General features: G+C 45.5%; 1 protein-coding gene and 2 non-coding genes across 10 annotated transcripts in view; all 3 read left to right on the forward strand.

Moving 5' to 3' along the window:
* The window catches only part of eif4g1a (eukaryotic translation initiation factor 4 gamma, 1a), a 54,925-nt gene that overhangs the window by 35,382 nt on the left and 5,221 nt on the right, over window positions 1-14,322 (forward strand). For 7 of the 8 annotated variants that reach the window (XM_015361396.2, XM_069197767.1, XM_069197770.1 and 4 more), the window contains 17 exons: window positions 2,588-2,680; window positions 2,862-2,946; window positions 3,597-4,394; window positions 5,581-5,672; window positions 5,788-5,983; window positions 6,349-6,482; window positions 6,763-6,882; window positions 7,751-7,933; window positions 8,224-8,421; window positions 9,016-9,162; window positions 10,624-10,857; window positions 11,220-11,324; window positions 12,021-12,183; window positions 12,711-12,805; window positions 13,318-13,420; window positions 13,707-13,824; window positions 13,915-14,213. In XM_015361396.2, the coding sequence (XP_015216882.2) occupies window positions 2,588-2,680; window positions 2,862-2,946; window positions 3,597-4,394; window positions 5,581-5,672; window positions 5,788-5,983; window positions 6,349-6,482; window positions 6,763-6,882; window positions 7,751-7,933; window positions 8,224-8,421; window positions 9,016-9,162; window positions 10,624-10,857; window positions 11,220-11,324; window positions 12,021-12,183; window positions 12,711-12,805; window positions 13,318-13,420; window positions 13,707-13,824; window positions 13,915-14,213 (3,163 nt within the window). Of the gene's footprint in view, window positions 1-307; window positions 401-2,587; window positions 2,681-2,861; window positions 2,947-3,596; window positions 4,395-5,580; window positions 5,673-5,787; window positions 5,984-6,348; window positions 6,483-6,762; window positions 6,883-7,750; window positions 7,934-8,223; window positions 8,422-9,015; window positions 9,163-10,623; window positions 10,858-11,219; window positions 11,325-12,020; window positions 12,184-12,710; window positions 12,806-13,317; window positions 13,421-13,706; window positions 13,825-13,914; window positions 14,214-14,322 lie in introns of those variants that run through there. The other variant, XM_015361400.2, reaches the window with a different exon arrangement.
* On the forward strand, window positions 6,075-6,151 carry LOC138242297 (small nucleolar RNA SNORD66). The gene has a single exon (XR_011191505.1). It is a non-coding gene; the product is annotated as a small nucleolar RNA SNORD66 (small nucleolar RNA).
* LOC138242298 (small nucleolar RNA SNORD66) lies at window positions 12,854-12,927 on the forward strand. Its single transcript, XR_011191506.1, has one exon. It is a non-coding gene; the product is annotated as a small nucleolar RNA SNORD66 (small nucleolar RNA).

Consider the following 14,322-nt stretch of genomic DNA (forward strand, 5'->3'; position numbering starts at 1 on the left):
CAGTGTGAAGAGTGAGTCATCGTATTCGCAGAGAAGAAGGCCTGCTTTATTTCCTACGGTGAGAGAAGAGGAAAGCGACAGAGCACCCCAGCTCTGCTGTGGATCGTGGAAATGTTAAGATCGAAGCAGGATGTGTCCCAGGGGAGGGCTGGGCCTCTGTTTTGGTGGAGCTGAGCTGTGTTACACCACGTACCTGGTCATAAAAGAAGATCGCAGACGGTTTTTGTAATTTTTTTTGTTTTCCCGCTTAGTCTTGGCTGCCTTCCAGAAAAGTGAAGGCCATGTCAGCACAGCCAGTCTCAATCCACGTGGCTCTTAATCTTTTTCTCTGTCGCACTCTCTCCGTCACTTACTCTCTCCGCTGCTTTGATACCGGAAGCCTGCTGCAGCGCTGAGCCTGGTAGGATTCCGTCTTGCCTGTCTTTGCATGGACAGAAAAAAACACTTTTTTAACATGCTTGCCTCCCCGAGAGGGAGCGCGTATTAGCCTTGCTTAGCTTGAAAACGGTGCGTGGGTGAAGTAGCCAGAGATTTGGCATTCCAGAGCTAGTCTGTCTGGGGGGGCGGCGTGCAGGCAGGGGTTGCGAAACTGCGTTCACTGGCACAGGAAGGGGCCTAACCACCGCTCAGCCAATCCCAAGATGCACTGCAAGGCCTGCAAAAGCTGCCGTTTTAATATACAAACACCACTTTTTTCTGCCTAAGATTTTGTATTGGTGGTAGTATGGTCCTGTTGGGAATAAGACATCTGCTTCATCACAGAAGAACTGACTTTTTTCAGCTGATGGATTTTTCTCTGCATCTTTTCTCCTGCTGTAGTGTAGTGCGTGCATTTTTCTAGCGCAGCGAAGATGAGTGCAGGCTTTGGAGCTCTTGCAGAGGTCTTGTACAGACATCTGTACACAAATTGCAAACAAGGTTCAGTTGTTCCCTCTTCCATCTCCCAACAACAAGGTTGGAACAAAATTATCAGGAAAGATAATTTTTTGATGTCATATAGCCATAAAAGTTATGTAGCAACCAGTGAATTAAAAGCATCCTTGTTAAGGCAATTTTAAAAACTTTTAACATAATTGTAAACACCTGTTTTGCTCTGCAAGTTAGTTAACTGAGTGCAATAATGCTACCAGCTCACATTGTGAAACATAGCTAGCCTAGTGTATTGTATGTTTTCAGCAGTTGTGAGGACCGGACATCTAGTACAGTAAGAGAAAATATTTTTCTATATGCATTCTTCTTTCCTCTGTCAGATTTTTTAGTAAGAGACTTTTCCAAGCTTCAGGCAAGAAGCTCTGTAGTACATTACTCACCAAAGTCATTGTCTCTCCACACATCCTAAAATCACTTAATAGGTTAGTAAGTGTTTTACATCATGAGACAATGGCACTTTAACATTGCCCAGTATTAGTGTTTTGTATCGCTGGATAGTATAAAAGTCTCAGCATGGAATTCATCACTTGAGGACTTGGTCTTCCTGTTTAATAATAATGTATACATTATTACTGAGGAGCAGAGGACCCTTTTGAAGACTTTTTATATTACCGCAGTCATGTTTCCGATTGAAGTCACAGATTGGAGAGAAAAAAGCTTCCTGACAGCCAGAAACTTCACTCAACGCTAAGAAAGCTGTACCTGTTTTTTTTTAATTGCACTTTTGTGCAGGTGTTTTGCAACTATGATTTCTATTCAAGCTACACTCCATAAATCAGTTTATGCCAGTGTTGAATACAATATCGCACGGAAACAAGTGTACATGCTGGTAGTACATCCGGTTCAGACTGCATACAATGCTTTTCCTTCTCTTTCATTACCGAGGAAGTTTAATTTTGACTCGGCAATCTCCTATGCTATAATTTTAACATTCATTCTGGAGTAATTTTGGTTTGTGGAAACTTATGTCCCTGTAAAAAGGATAATCCTTTTCTATAAATGTTTATTTGTATGAATTGTTTTCAGGAAGTGGGGCATATCTGTGAAGAAAGTTTCAAAGGAAAGTAGATTACTGGACTGCTAGTTGAAAGAGCTTGCTCTGTGGTGCAGACCTGTTAGGACTGAAATCTGAATATGCTCATCTGTCATGGGTGAAAGACAATGCGTGGTTCTTTTCACATTTTAAACTGTTTGATTTGCTTATCACAGTAATTAGTTTTAACTAGTTTACTGTATTATAACTAAAGAGCAGTAAAGCACTTTAATAATGATAAAATGCCAGTGTATTTCCACAAACTGTGGAAAGTATGGTATAGAAGGACGGGGGAAACCTCTGTATTGCAATGAAGATTTTCATATGGCCTGCTGTGACCCTGTTTGAGCTGAGCAAGGACTAAATTACTGATGTTAAGGTTCACACCACAGCGTTGCCTTGGCTTCAGCACCTGTGAAGTGTCGCATGGTTGTTGAAGTTTGTGGACTTGCCTTCAAAGTCTTGTCACTGGAAATGGCTAGGTGGCTAGGTAGACATGAGCGGATACGTGGAGCGGCTGTCTCCACATTGATGCCACAGGCCCCCTCCTGCCGCTCCACTGTGCATCCAAGACAAGTGTGTGATGCATGTTCATCTCTGCTGTTCCCTTTGTTGTGCACACAGATTAGAATAAGAGACCCCAACCAGGGAGGCCGAGACATCACGGAGGAGATCATGTCAGGAGGCAGGACGACTTCCACACCCACTCCTCCCCAGGTAAGGGGCAGCTTTTTAGAACTAAAATTTCATATTCTTGCATTCTTGATGTCGTGTGATTTTGTAAGGCTACACAGGCAGCATTAAAAACATCTGTTGCGCATGGAGATAAAATATTAGTTCAGGCACATAACTGTGTTGAATACAAGTAAAATATACTTTTTGTTTTTGTCTTCCTCAGTCAGTAGTCTCGGGATCTGAGGGTGGAAATGCAGCCCAAGCTAATGGAGAAAACATTGCGCCTGTTTCCGTGGTGATCCGACCAGGTGAGAGGGGTGAGGGCAGGTGTTGGGGAGCCTTTGGCTGTGCTGTTGGGGGTTAGTGAACAGTGCAGAGCTGTCTGATTGGGGATCAGCTATCTTCTGGAATCGTTGTGTAGCTGGCGGCCTACTGAACTGTGGTTTAAATATGAAATGATTGCTGCTCATTTGCAGACAAAAACCACAAGGCAATTTGACCTCTACTTGTATTTTCTGTATTTTAATATATTAAATCACTGGGTGGTTAAAATAGTGCAAAATAGTTTTACATAAGCTGTTTTACTGTAGGAATGCATTCATACAAAACAAAGAGTTTCATTGGCAAAGTCTATTAGTAGTAATGTGCTTGTGCTGGGGATTCTTTTTCCAGACAGTGTTCTTAACTTGGTTACATATTAGTTACTGATGTTTCTGCATTTGCTTATACTATAAGGAGTTCAAAACAAGCCACACTCACAAATAGATTTTTTCCCCAAAAGTTGGGTGTGGATGTGTACCAAAAGGTACTAATTCTGAAGCTGTAGGCTTTCTCCCATGTACTAAAGAGGAAAAGCCATTGTCAGGAGCCAGCAATTCCAAAAGAAAATATTGATATGTCACCTCCAAAGAAGCAAAGATTAACACAGAAAATGACCTTTTCTTGATTGTCATTTCAGATGACAGACAAAAACCTGCTACTCCTGCTGCTACAACGATAGCCTCCAAGCCCAGAGAGCTGGGCAAGACTGAAGCAGCGTTGGCCCCTACGGCGCCCCCTGTTGCTGAGACTAAGTCAGATACGGACACTAAAGCAGCCCCCATAGACACCGCTCCCGAGCCTCTGGGGGAGACCCTGGCTGACACTACTGCCCCAACTGCCCTCCCCACCAGTGACCGTGTGGACTCTCCCCCTGTTACAAACACTGCAGCCCCTGATAATGTTCTGCACGAAGAGTACCCCGTCACCATGGAGACGGAGAAGAAAGTACAGGAGGAGGAAATGGAAATGGAGGTGGAGGTGGTGCACAAACCAGAGCAGAAAGCGACAGTGGCCACCCAACCCATTGAAACTGCCCCCCTTCTGGAAGACGCAGCCATGGAGCAGATTTCTGCAACCAATGGACTGAGCACAGCAGAGCCCGCTGTCCCCGAGGAGCTCCCTGCTGTATCCCAGAAGGCCCCTGCTGCCCCGGCCTGTGAGCCCCCTGTGGACTCGCCCATTGCTCAGCCTGAGGAGCTGAAACCGCTCGCCAATGGGCTCGCTGCTCCTAGCGCACAGTATCCCGAGGAGGCGCCTGAGGAAGCCCCCGAGTGTGACATTAGCCCCATCGCGGAGCCAGAGGTGGCTCAACCGCTGGAAGCTCCAGTTGTCGCAGCAACACCTGTGCCCCAGCTACCACCAACACAAGCTGAGGAGAGGGGAGACACCCCTCCGCCCCAGCCCAGCGTTGCACCTGGGGAGACTTCTGTGCAAGGTGAGGGTGGCTCCGGCAGTAGGTTGAGAGCTAATATCTAGCTGAGATGGCTTCCACTTGTTTGTAAGCTTTCTTAGATTCTTGTTTGTTGTGCATGTCGCTGACTGTCGTGATGCTATGCTATCGTGTTACTGTCAGCCAGTAATGGCGACGTTCTGGCTTCACAAGTAAGTCACCATGGAGGTTTCAGTGTGCAGTTCTGCTGTAGATTTTCAAGACAAAGACCATCAAACAGGACTCTTTGTTGCACAGCAGCTTGATTCGGGTGTTGACCTGTATAAACCATGTGCTCTATTTTATGCGTTTCTTAATTTGGACTACACCTGTGTAAAGATTAAGATGCTAACGTTTAACAGTTATAACAGTTTAAATATTTAACCTGCAGCAGAACATGAGTGGACCTTCAAAAATGCAAATGTGAGCTGGTGGTGGTTTGTTCATGTATAGTTTTTGTCCTGATTTATTTTTGATTTCTGCAAGATTAAATATCTGCTCAGTCAGCAGTGTGCCAATTTATTCTTCAGGTTATTAAAATACTTTAAACAGGTGACACTAGTTTCAGTGGCAAGTTCATTGATTGTTCACTTCAATGCTCCCAGAGAGTTGATAGTCTTATAAAAGACCCTAGAGGAGTGATCACTGAACTAAAATGTAGATTTGGCTTTTGAGAGAAAAGTGATGCTCTGTTCACTCCTGTGTTGCTCTGGTGCTGACCCAGCAGTGGTGTCTTGTTAGTGGCACAGTGTCTGATTGGGACTGGGGAGACTTGGTGCACTACACTAATGAATTGCCTCTGTGCATTCTTGTAGAGTTCCAGCAGGCTGAACTGTTGCACTGCTTTGGATTTTGTACTGCGTTATATTTGGCAGCTTTCAGTTTATCTTTTAATTTCTAGTTACAAGGAGTACCAAGACTAATCTTCCATCAAATCCACAAGCTGATGACTTTGTGTGTAGGTTGCACCCTTGGGCCGATACTCTTCCAGTCTCACTTGTGAGCTTCACTGATATTGATTGCAACTTTTGTCACAGTGAGCATAGGAAAGCAGTCCTCTTTTGAGCCTCCTCCCTATTCTTTTCTACATCTTTTCCCATTTCTCCTTTTCCACTTTCCTTGATCCTACCTTTTCCTCTCACTCCTGGTTTGCTACCCTCCCAGTATATAGCATGTGACTGATGTCTTTCAGCTGCTGCTGTTTTGGTGCCAAAGAAGAAGAGGAAACTGAAGGATCTGAATAAAAAAGAGGCAGTGGGAGATCTCCTGGATGCGTTTAAGGAGGTGAGTGTTGTGGTGTCTAAGGTGCTATGTCAGCCCCCTTTATTCTGTTTTTTCTAAATGTATGCAGTCATTTCTGAGTTATATTGGTGATCTTCACTCTTCCACTGTTTCTCAGGACCAGGTGAAGGAGAATCGCCCTGAGCCAGAACAGGCACAGCAGGCTGTTGCCCCTCCTGAGAATGAGGCATCTCGCCCCTCCCATGCTGAAGAGACTGAGGAGACCTGGGAAGAGAAGGAAGATAAGCTGGACACAGAAAATATTGAACCTGAGCCTCTCAAACCTGGAGACCAGAAGTACCAGTACAAAGAAGGTAAGTGCCCATTCCATCTCTCCCTCAGGCCAGCCTACCAGGCACAGAGTTTTCTTTCTGCATCGATTCAACTGAATTTGTTAGTTGTCTGCTCCAGTGATGATCTCTTGTTAGTGCCATAGTGTCTGGGCCACTGACTTCTACTGATGGAGATGAGGTACTGAGGAGCTGCTGAACTACAACACGCTGTCAGTTTCTGCTGGCTATTGTTCAAAAGAGCTTAGCTATGTAACCTCTGCTGGCTGCTGGATAGAAATACATTTTGCAGGGCCTTTATCACTGTACTAAAAACTGCATACAATGTCTACAGTAACTTGAGACAGACGACTGTTGCCTTTCTCACGTTAACTCTTTTCCTCCTACAGAGCAATGGAAGCCCATTAATCCTGAGGAGAAGAAGAAATATGACCGAGAGTTCTTGCTGGGCTTCCAGTTTATTTGCGCTAGCATGCAGAAGCCTGAGGGCCTGCCGCACATCAGCGATGTTGTGCTGGACAAGGTAAGATACTGCCTGGACCTGCATCACAGTATAGTATCTTGGATCCCAAATATAAAGTTTCTGTTTGTATGTACATGAAGCCATTTACAGTGTACTATATCAGTTCTGAAATTTGTATGTGAGGAAAATGGCCTCCCAATAACACAGCTATGATCGAAATGTACAGTTCAGGCTATTGCTTACCTTCTACCATGTTGCTTCTGTAATAAACCTTTATTTCAGCAAGTGAACAGAACAGCATTATTTTAACCCAGCCCTCTCTCCTACTCTCTCCGTCCAGGCCAACAAGACCCCTCTCCGCCCCCTGGACCCCAGCCGGTTGACAGGGATGAACTGTGGTCCTGACTTCACCCCCTCCTTTGCCAACTTGGGCAGGCAACCCATGGGGGGACGTGGCCCGGTGAGTCGCAGGGAGCATCCCTCTTCTAGGGGGCATCCTCTCTCCCAGCATGTGCCGACCCAGCTGTTCGGATTTGAAGAAGCTTCATGGTGTTACTGTGCATCACTACTCAAGACTACCAGACTTCCATAGCTAATGATTGTTATGGGGGCACAGTATTTATAATGCTTACAAACATGTGGGGGCCGTAGTGTGTGCTGTTACCACTTCCCCATAACCAGTAGCTGGTCCTGCATTATGTTCATGGTCTTTACTGCACTGTATACAACACAGATGCAACCCACTTTTAAAATGTTTCATATGTGCACACAAGTCTAGATATTAAACTTGATGATGGAAATGCCAAGTTTAATTTGACTTTGATCTAATTTTAGGTTAATTTCTCTATGCTAGCACCGAATTAGCATATCATCAACATTATCTGCACTTCTGCTTTATTTGTGATGCGTGGCACCTGACTGATTCCGCACACTAGCACTGAATAATACAGGGGTCTCTGACCCTGGTGCTGGAAACCACCAGTCCAGTAGGTATCTATACATCTAAAAATTGGGATTTACTATAAACTATTGATGAATTAAGCAAACCGTTTGCCCTCGAAGGCTGAAGGTACTTAAACCTTCTTCATTGAATACATTCTACAACATCTGTAAAAAAAGTTAAAACCTACTAGGCTGAGATTCTATAGGCCCCACAATATCACTGGTATAATCCTGAATGTTAACACATCTGAAGTCTTTCGATGGAAAAATGCATATGCAGTTGGCACATTTTCCTTTGGTCCTGGTGATTACTATCTGGTCAAGATGGAATGAAAGTTGCTCTGTGACTTTTTTGACTGGTCCCCTCTCCTTGCCCTGTTCACCAGCCCTCTGGAATGGGGCCACGCCGCTCTCAGCAGGGCCAAAGGAAAGAGCCACGAAAGATCATCGCCAGTGTGTCCCTCACCGATGACGTACAGCTCAACAAGGCAGAGAAGGCCTGGAAACCAGCTATGAAGAAGATAAGCAAGGAAAAGGAAGAGGATGAACCTGAGACTGCCAAGACGCAGGTACTTGAAGACCCTGGAAAAAGCCACTGTGTAGATGGGTTCACCAAACCTTGGCGATTTGGCCGTTCCTGTTAGTGCTTCTGTGTCTAGGCCACAAACTTATAGTGATGGAGAAGGTGGTCTAGCTTCCACTTGCTTTGAGTCAGTACCACTTACACATTGTTAAATACAAATTCTTTACCTTATTTCCACATTTTATTTCATATTGCAGTTAGGTCAAAATAGGTTGTTTTGCTCCTTGCCCCCCCTCTAACCCTTTGTCCTCTGTCTTCGCCACTTCTCCCTCTTAGGAGCTGTTCCGCAGGGTGCGCAGTATCCTGAATAAGCTGACTCCCCAGATGTTCCAACAGCTGATGAAGCAGGTGACAGAGCTGACTATTGACACAGAGGAGCGCCTCAAGGGTGTAATCGACCTGATCTTCGAGAAGGCCATCTCTGAGCCCAACTTCTCTGTTGCATATGCCAACATGTGCCGCTGCCTTATTGCGGTGAGTGAAGGGAAAAGTAGTGATGCTTGTGTGGGGTGTTAGCTCCTGGTGCTGCTCCCCTGATCCGTTGTTTAGTTCCATACTGTCTGGGCCACTGGTCCGGAGCCACACAAATCAGTGTTAATTACAGTACAGGCCTGCAAGGTTTCAGAAGTGCTTTAAAACCTTTTGGTTCATTTTGTTCTTGACTTCTAGTCTTCCCAATAATGTTGCATTTAGTCAGTAGGTCTTTTTTTATTTAGTCTCGGTCTTCATGCCAGAGGCTGCATTCATCTCCCAGGCTGAGTTGACTGTTCATTTGTTCACCTTTTTGCCTGGGTTGGGGGTTAGAGGCTTGAGGAGGCTGATGAGATATTGCTGTAACGGCTCGCAGTGCTCTGGTGTCCTCTCAGTCCACAAAGACATGCCGACTAGGTCAATTGGCATCCCTGTTGAGGATGTAGAATCGCCTTCTACACTCCAGGTCACCATGACCTTACCAGGTGTAAGTGGCTTTCTGATGTACGGATGCTTGATGGGGGTGGGAAGCAGGGAGAGGCAGTACTTCAAGTTCATCCTTTTCATCTAGTTTTATTCTTTTACCTCTCCCTCCAGCTTAAAGTCCCCACAGCTGACAAGCCGCAGGTGACTGTGAATTTCCGCAAGCTGCTGCTGAACCGCTGCCAGAAAGAGTTTGAAAAGGACAAAGACGATGATGAAGTCTTCGAGAAGAAGCAGAAGGAGCTGGATGCAGCTTCAGTGGTAAGTAATCTCGGGAGGGCAGTGTTTCAGTTGGTTGCCTTATTTGATGCATAGATAGTTTACAAACAGGATGGTGAAAAAAGCTTGTCCTGTGACGATAAATGGCATAATTTAGTGGCTGTTTCTCATTGTCTCAGGTTATAGTTTGGGGGGGGGGGAATGCTGAAAAGTGTGTACTTGCCTGTACGGCCACACAGGTTCGTCTGCTAGTTTTTGAGATGGTGTGGTGCATTAATGAGCCAATACTTTTGTGTACTGCTTGTACTTGTATTGAAGTTTCCTGGGAAATGCAGTCTTTTACTGTTCCCTTAATTTCTACTGTTCAGAAAAAATAGGGAAAAGTATTCTGTACCCTTTTTTCATATCCTTAATTATTCAGTCTGACACTAAAGATACTTTGCAAAAGAGAACTAAAATGAGAAGAGTGAAGGTACATTATAACCACAGAAAATATGAGGTTGTAGTGAGACTGGCAGGAATGCCATTCAATGGTTTGTCGACAAACGCTGACATTTCGCAGATGTTATTAATTGAGAAGGAATCACTCTTTCTCTTCTGAGGTTAAGCGATATGCTTGGTTTTATGATGGGTTTTAATCTGCTTTTTGCTCAGGCATGTTGGTGCTTGCTGACCTATTGTAATTGTACACCTGTGAACAGGTGTGTTGTGGAAGTGTGTAATGAAATGGTTCTCTCCAAACACGATTAGTTGCTTTGTCTAATTGGCCATTGTCTTGCTGAGGTACAACTGTTCTCTGCAAGGACTGGCTGTTCGGCAGGGTGCAGTTCTCAACACGCATTCCTACTTAGAGGCTTTCAGGTGTGATGAAAAGCCTGGCAGAGGGAAGCCATGTGAAGTTCTCATTTCTGGAGCAGTGTTTCTCTCCCTTTTCCCCCTTTTGCTGAGGCTAAAAACAAAACGGAAGAAAAAAGTCTTGAATTCAGCTAATATAATTGTGCCTTTCTGGGCTAGTCTGTAAGGTCTGTAAGAGACTGGTACCCTTCTGTGGGACTGGGGACAAAACACTTGTCAGGTCTGTGTTGCAGGCATGTTCAGTTTGAGAACCAGTGTAACTTGGTCAGTCACCCATGTCAGAAGAGTTTCAGACTGTTCATACTGTATTTGGAAAGACTTAAATTAAGGATACACTTGATACAGTAAAACTGCTTCTAATCTGACAAATCCAGGTGGTAAAGCTAAAGCCACTTCAGGCTTTTAGACCAGCCAGCAGCAGTTCATCTAGAGAAATTGATTATTTCCAGTGGTAAACTGTTCTGATTTGATGTTATCAATTGACCAATGTGATAACAAGGCTTGTTGAAAGATTGAAGGAGAAATTATGTGCTCAGTGTCTATATTGATTGTTGCTCCACACACCACCCCAGCCCAGAGGAAATTGTAGTTCTAGGTGTGTTGAAAGGCTTGGCCCCTGAGAATGTCCTTAATGTTTTGTGTGTGCAGGAGGAGAGGCAGCATCTGCGGGAGGAGCTGGATGATGCCAAGGACAAGGCTCGGCGGCGGTCATTGGGCAACATCAAGTTCATCGGGGAGCTGTTCAAGCTGAAGATGCTGACGGAGCCCATCATGCACGACTGCATCGTCAAGCTACTGAAGAACCACGACGAGGAGTCGCTGGAGTGCCTGTGCCGCCTTCTCTCTACCATTGGCAAGGACCTCGATTTTGAGAAGGCCAAGGTATTAGCAGTGATTAAACCTCCGGGATGCTATCTGTAACAGTCAGAAGCTCACAGTATTCCTTTTGAGAAAGGGCCAGATCGATTGTAGGCTTGTTAATATCAGGAGGCTGACTGCAGGTAGGGTTCCCACGGGTCACAAAGTGCTGCTCTGGTAGTCAGCCAGGGTTCTCCTGGATTTCTGCAAAGCAGCCACCCATGTAAATTGTTGGGTGCCTGTATGCTTTCAGTGATATGCTTAAAGACATTTCAAATCAGTACTTGGAACACATTGCTATGTCCATCCAGGCAATCTCACTCACTTCTAAAAAGACAGGGATGCTGCTGACCATGAACCTCGTTGACTCTCTCTTCTCTTCTCAGCCCCGCATGGATCAGTACTTCAACCAGATGGAGAAGATCATCAAGGAGAGGAAGACATCTTCCCGAATCCGGTTCATGCTACAGGATGTCCTGGACTTGAGAAGGGTAACTGCTCCTCACTCCCTTCTTTGTCCTAGTTTTCTCCCCCCCTCCCGTCAGTCAAAAAGCCACAGCTCCAGCAAAGAAAGGCGATCATGGTCAGTGTGGCATAAAAATGTTTGCACCTATGTTTTTACTACATTATTTGAACTTAATTCAGTTTTAGTCCACGTTTTTGTCGATTAACTGGCAGTAACTTTTCTCATTTTCCATTACCACCTTACTCAGGAAGACTACCATTGTGGTGCCTTTGCATCATCATGTTTTATTAAAATACCGTTATCTTCTGCTTCTGCTGTTAAAGCATTTATTGGCTTGTTAACGGCTTATTTTTTATCTAATCAGGAAGAGGCTGTAGTGCTTGCACTGTTGATTTTGTTTGCTACAAAGTGAAGGGAGGAAGGCAGTTTCACTTGCCTTTTCTGTCTTATGAATCACTGGTTGGGAATAAAAGGCTGTAGAGGCAGATGGATTCCTGGGCTTTGCTGCTTCTATCAGGTTGCGCCTGAGGAAGGCTGCCATCCTTGGTCACCTGTGCTTCAGAACAATCCTCCCTCCCTCATTGCTCTCTTGAGCTTATGCAAATGTGCCTCAAGAAATGGGAAGTTTCCCTGCATATTACCTTTTCGTTCTCTTTTGTCTTGCATCGCTTGTCAATGTTATATATTCTGCTCTCTAACCCTTACGTGTTTTTCTGCCCAGAATAACTGGGTGCCAAGGAGAGGAGACCAGGGGCCCAAGACGATCGACCAGATCCACAAGGAGGCAGAGTTGGAGGAGCACCGTGAACAGATCAAAGTCCAGCAGCAGCTCATGTCCAAGAAGGACAGCCGCCGCGGGGGCCCTGGGGGGCCACATCCCTCAGGTGGGTGATGGGGACCCTTTACCTCCACAGGAGCACAGTCATGTATCCATACTTTCCAGTGAGGGCTGACTGCCCCCTTTCTGCAATAATGTGAGCTTCATACAGTGTATTAGACTCCGGTCTTTTTTCTGTTGTTACCTGAACAGAAACTGTAACAGATGGTTCACCCTCAGGTTTGTTACTACCTCCTACAGGTGTTTTCTTACATTGGTTTTTGGTACAGGAAAGTAAATGAAAAGATGGTTTAACACAGTGGGTAGGCAGTCTTGCTTCTAGTACAAAACTTTGATTTGCCAGTCCTTAGACTGTGATGATTTCAGTAGTAACTAAAATGTCAGAAATAGAAGCTAACACCTTTACTTAAGTTCACGTCAGCCTAAAGCTTTACATTTTTAGTTTATTCAGCAAAGCTTCAATTGAGTTTTATTCGTTAAGATTTCGTAAAACTTTGTGTATTGTCAGCAGGAATTCAAGTGCGATTTGATTTCTGAGCTTGTCCATCTCTTCCTTCCCCCTTCCTCCTGCAGGACGCAGCACCCAGCCGCAGGATGAGGGCTGGAACACTGTCCCCATCTCCAAGAACAGGCCCATCGACACCAGCCGGCTCAGCAAGATTACCAAGGTGAGCACTACGCTCTACCACTCTAGCATGCGCTTGAATCTGGGGCTGCTCCAGTGATCTCTTGTTAGTGCCACAGTGTCTGGGCCACTGAACTCTTGTGATGGAGATGAGGTACTGAGGGGCAGTTTGTCAGCTTCCGCTCTGCTGAACGAATCCCACTTTGAAAGGAGCACAGGCACACATTTGGCTGTTTTGACCTGGGTCCCACTCCAGTTCTGTAGAGTTCCCAACTATAGAGAGCATTTACAAGAGTCGCCGAGAATGGCCTGGCATTATTGCCGCTTTCCAGAAGCTGTCAAACCAAAGGATCAGGCCACCGGTATGATATAAAATCTGTAGCCTTTGATTAATTTGATTTCAGGAACATACAATAGTGTAGCAGTGTTGTATTTTGTGGAAAGCCAGCAAACGCAGTGACATTTGTTGATTAATCCTCCAGGGTAGATGTGGGTGACTGAGGCTTGTTTGCATCACCTGTTCTTACCCTTCTGTACTTCCCCAATATTATGTAGCCTGGAGCAATGGACTTCAATAACCAGCTGCTGGCTCCAGGGGGCAGACTGAGCTGGGGCAAAGGCAGCAGTGGAGGCTCTGGGTCCAAGCCTGCTGAGCAATGTAAGTAGACCCCTAGAGCAGTGCTGCTCCATCAGTATTAGATTGTTAGATTCATATAATGTTAATTGCATTGTCTCTTAAGTTAGTGTAGAATTAGCTTTATACTTAAATGTTATACGTGTAAAGAAATTATATAAGGTGTCCTTGTTCTAGCTATGTCTAAAAGTAATTTTAGAAACATTTTACAAGAATTCAGATTATCGAAATTCAGAAAGGGATTTGGGAAAAGTCACAAGTTTTGTAATTCTGATGGTTCTCTTGTTGACTGCAATTCCTGCCTACACAGCTTCTGACACAGGACGTCCTGCTACCAGTACACTGAACCGATTTTCAGCTTTACAGCAGTCTTCTATGCCTTCGGGCACGGTGTCTGGAGACAACGAATCGAGAAGAGTTCCTCAGAGGTGAGACCATCTTCTTGTCCAAGATAAGACTGTATTATTCCGTTCCTCCCTCAACATCTTCACTGACCTCTCTCCCTCCCTCTTGCTCAGGAGCAGCTCCAGTAGAGACCGCGGGGAGCGCAGCGACAGGTTCGACCGCTCGGACCGCTTCGAACGCGGGGAGCGGGATCGGGATCGGTTCGACCGACGAGAGAGCGACAGGGAGAAGGCGTCCGAGAGGGGTGACAGGAACAGACCCCCCATCACCAAGAGGAGTTACAGCAAAGAGACAGAGGACCGCAGCCGGGAGAGGGAGCACCGCGGCCCTGCTGACCCCTTGCGCAGAGTCGCCAGCATGACAGACGACAGGGACCGAGGCAGCCGGGAGAGAGCCAGGAGCAAGGAGAGCGGTGAGAGACGAGGGGGTTACCGTAACCTAACCCTTTTCTGCTCCTCTGGGCACTAGCAAGTATTTGAGGAAAGTGAAGAGGATGCTGTCGCTGCTGTTTGTAATGTATT

This window comes from Lepisosteus oculatus, chromosome 13 (genome assembly GCF_040954835.1).
Source record: "Lepisosteus oculatus isolate fLepOcu1 chromosome 13, fLepOcu1.hap2, whole genome shotgun sequence".
In the NCBI taxonomy this organism is placed as follows: Eukaryota; Metazoa; Chordata; class Actinopteri; order Semionotiformes; family Lepisosteidae; genus Lepisosteus; species Lepisosteus oculatus.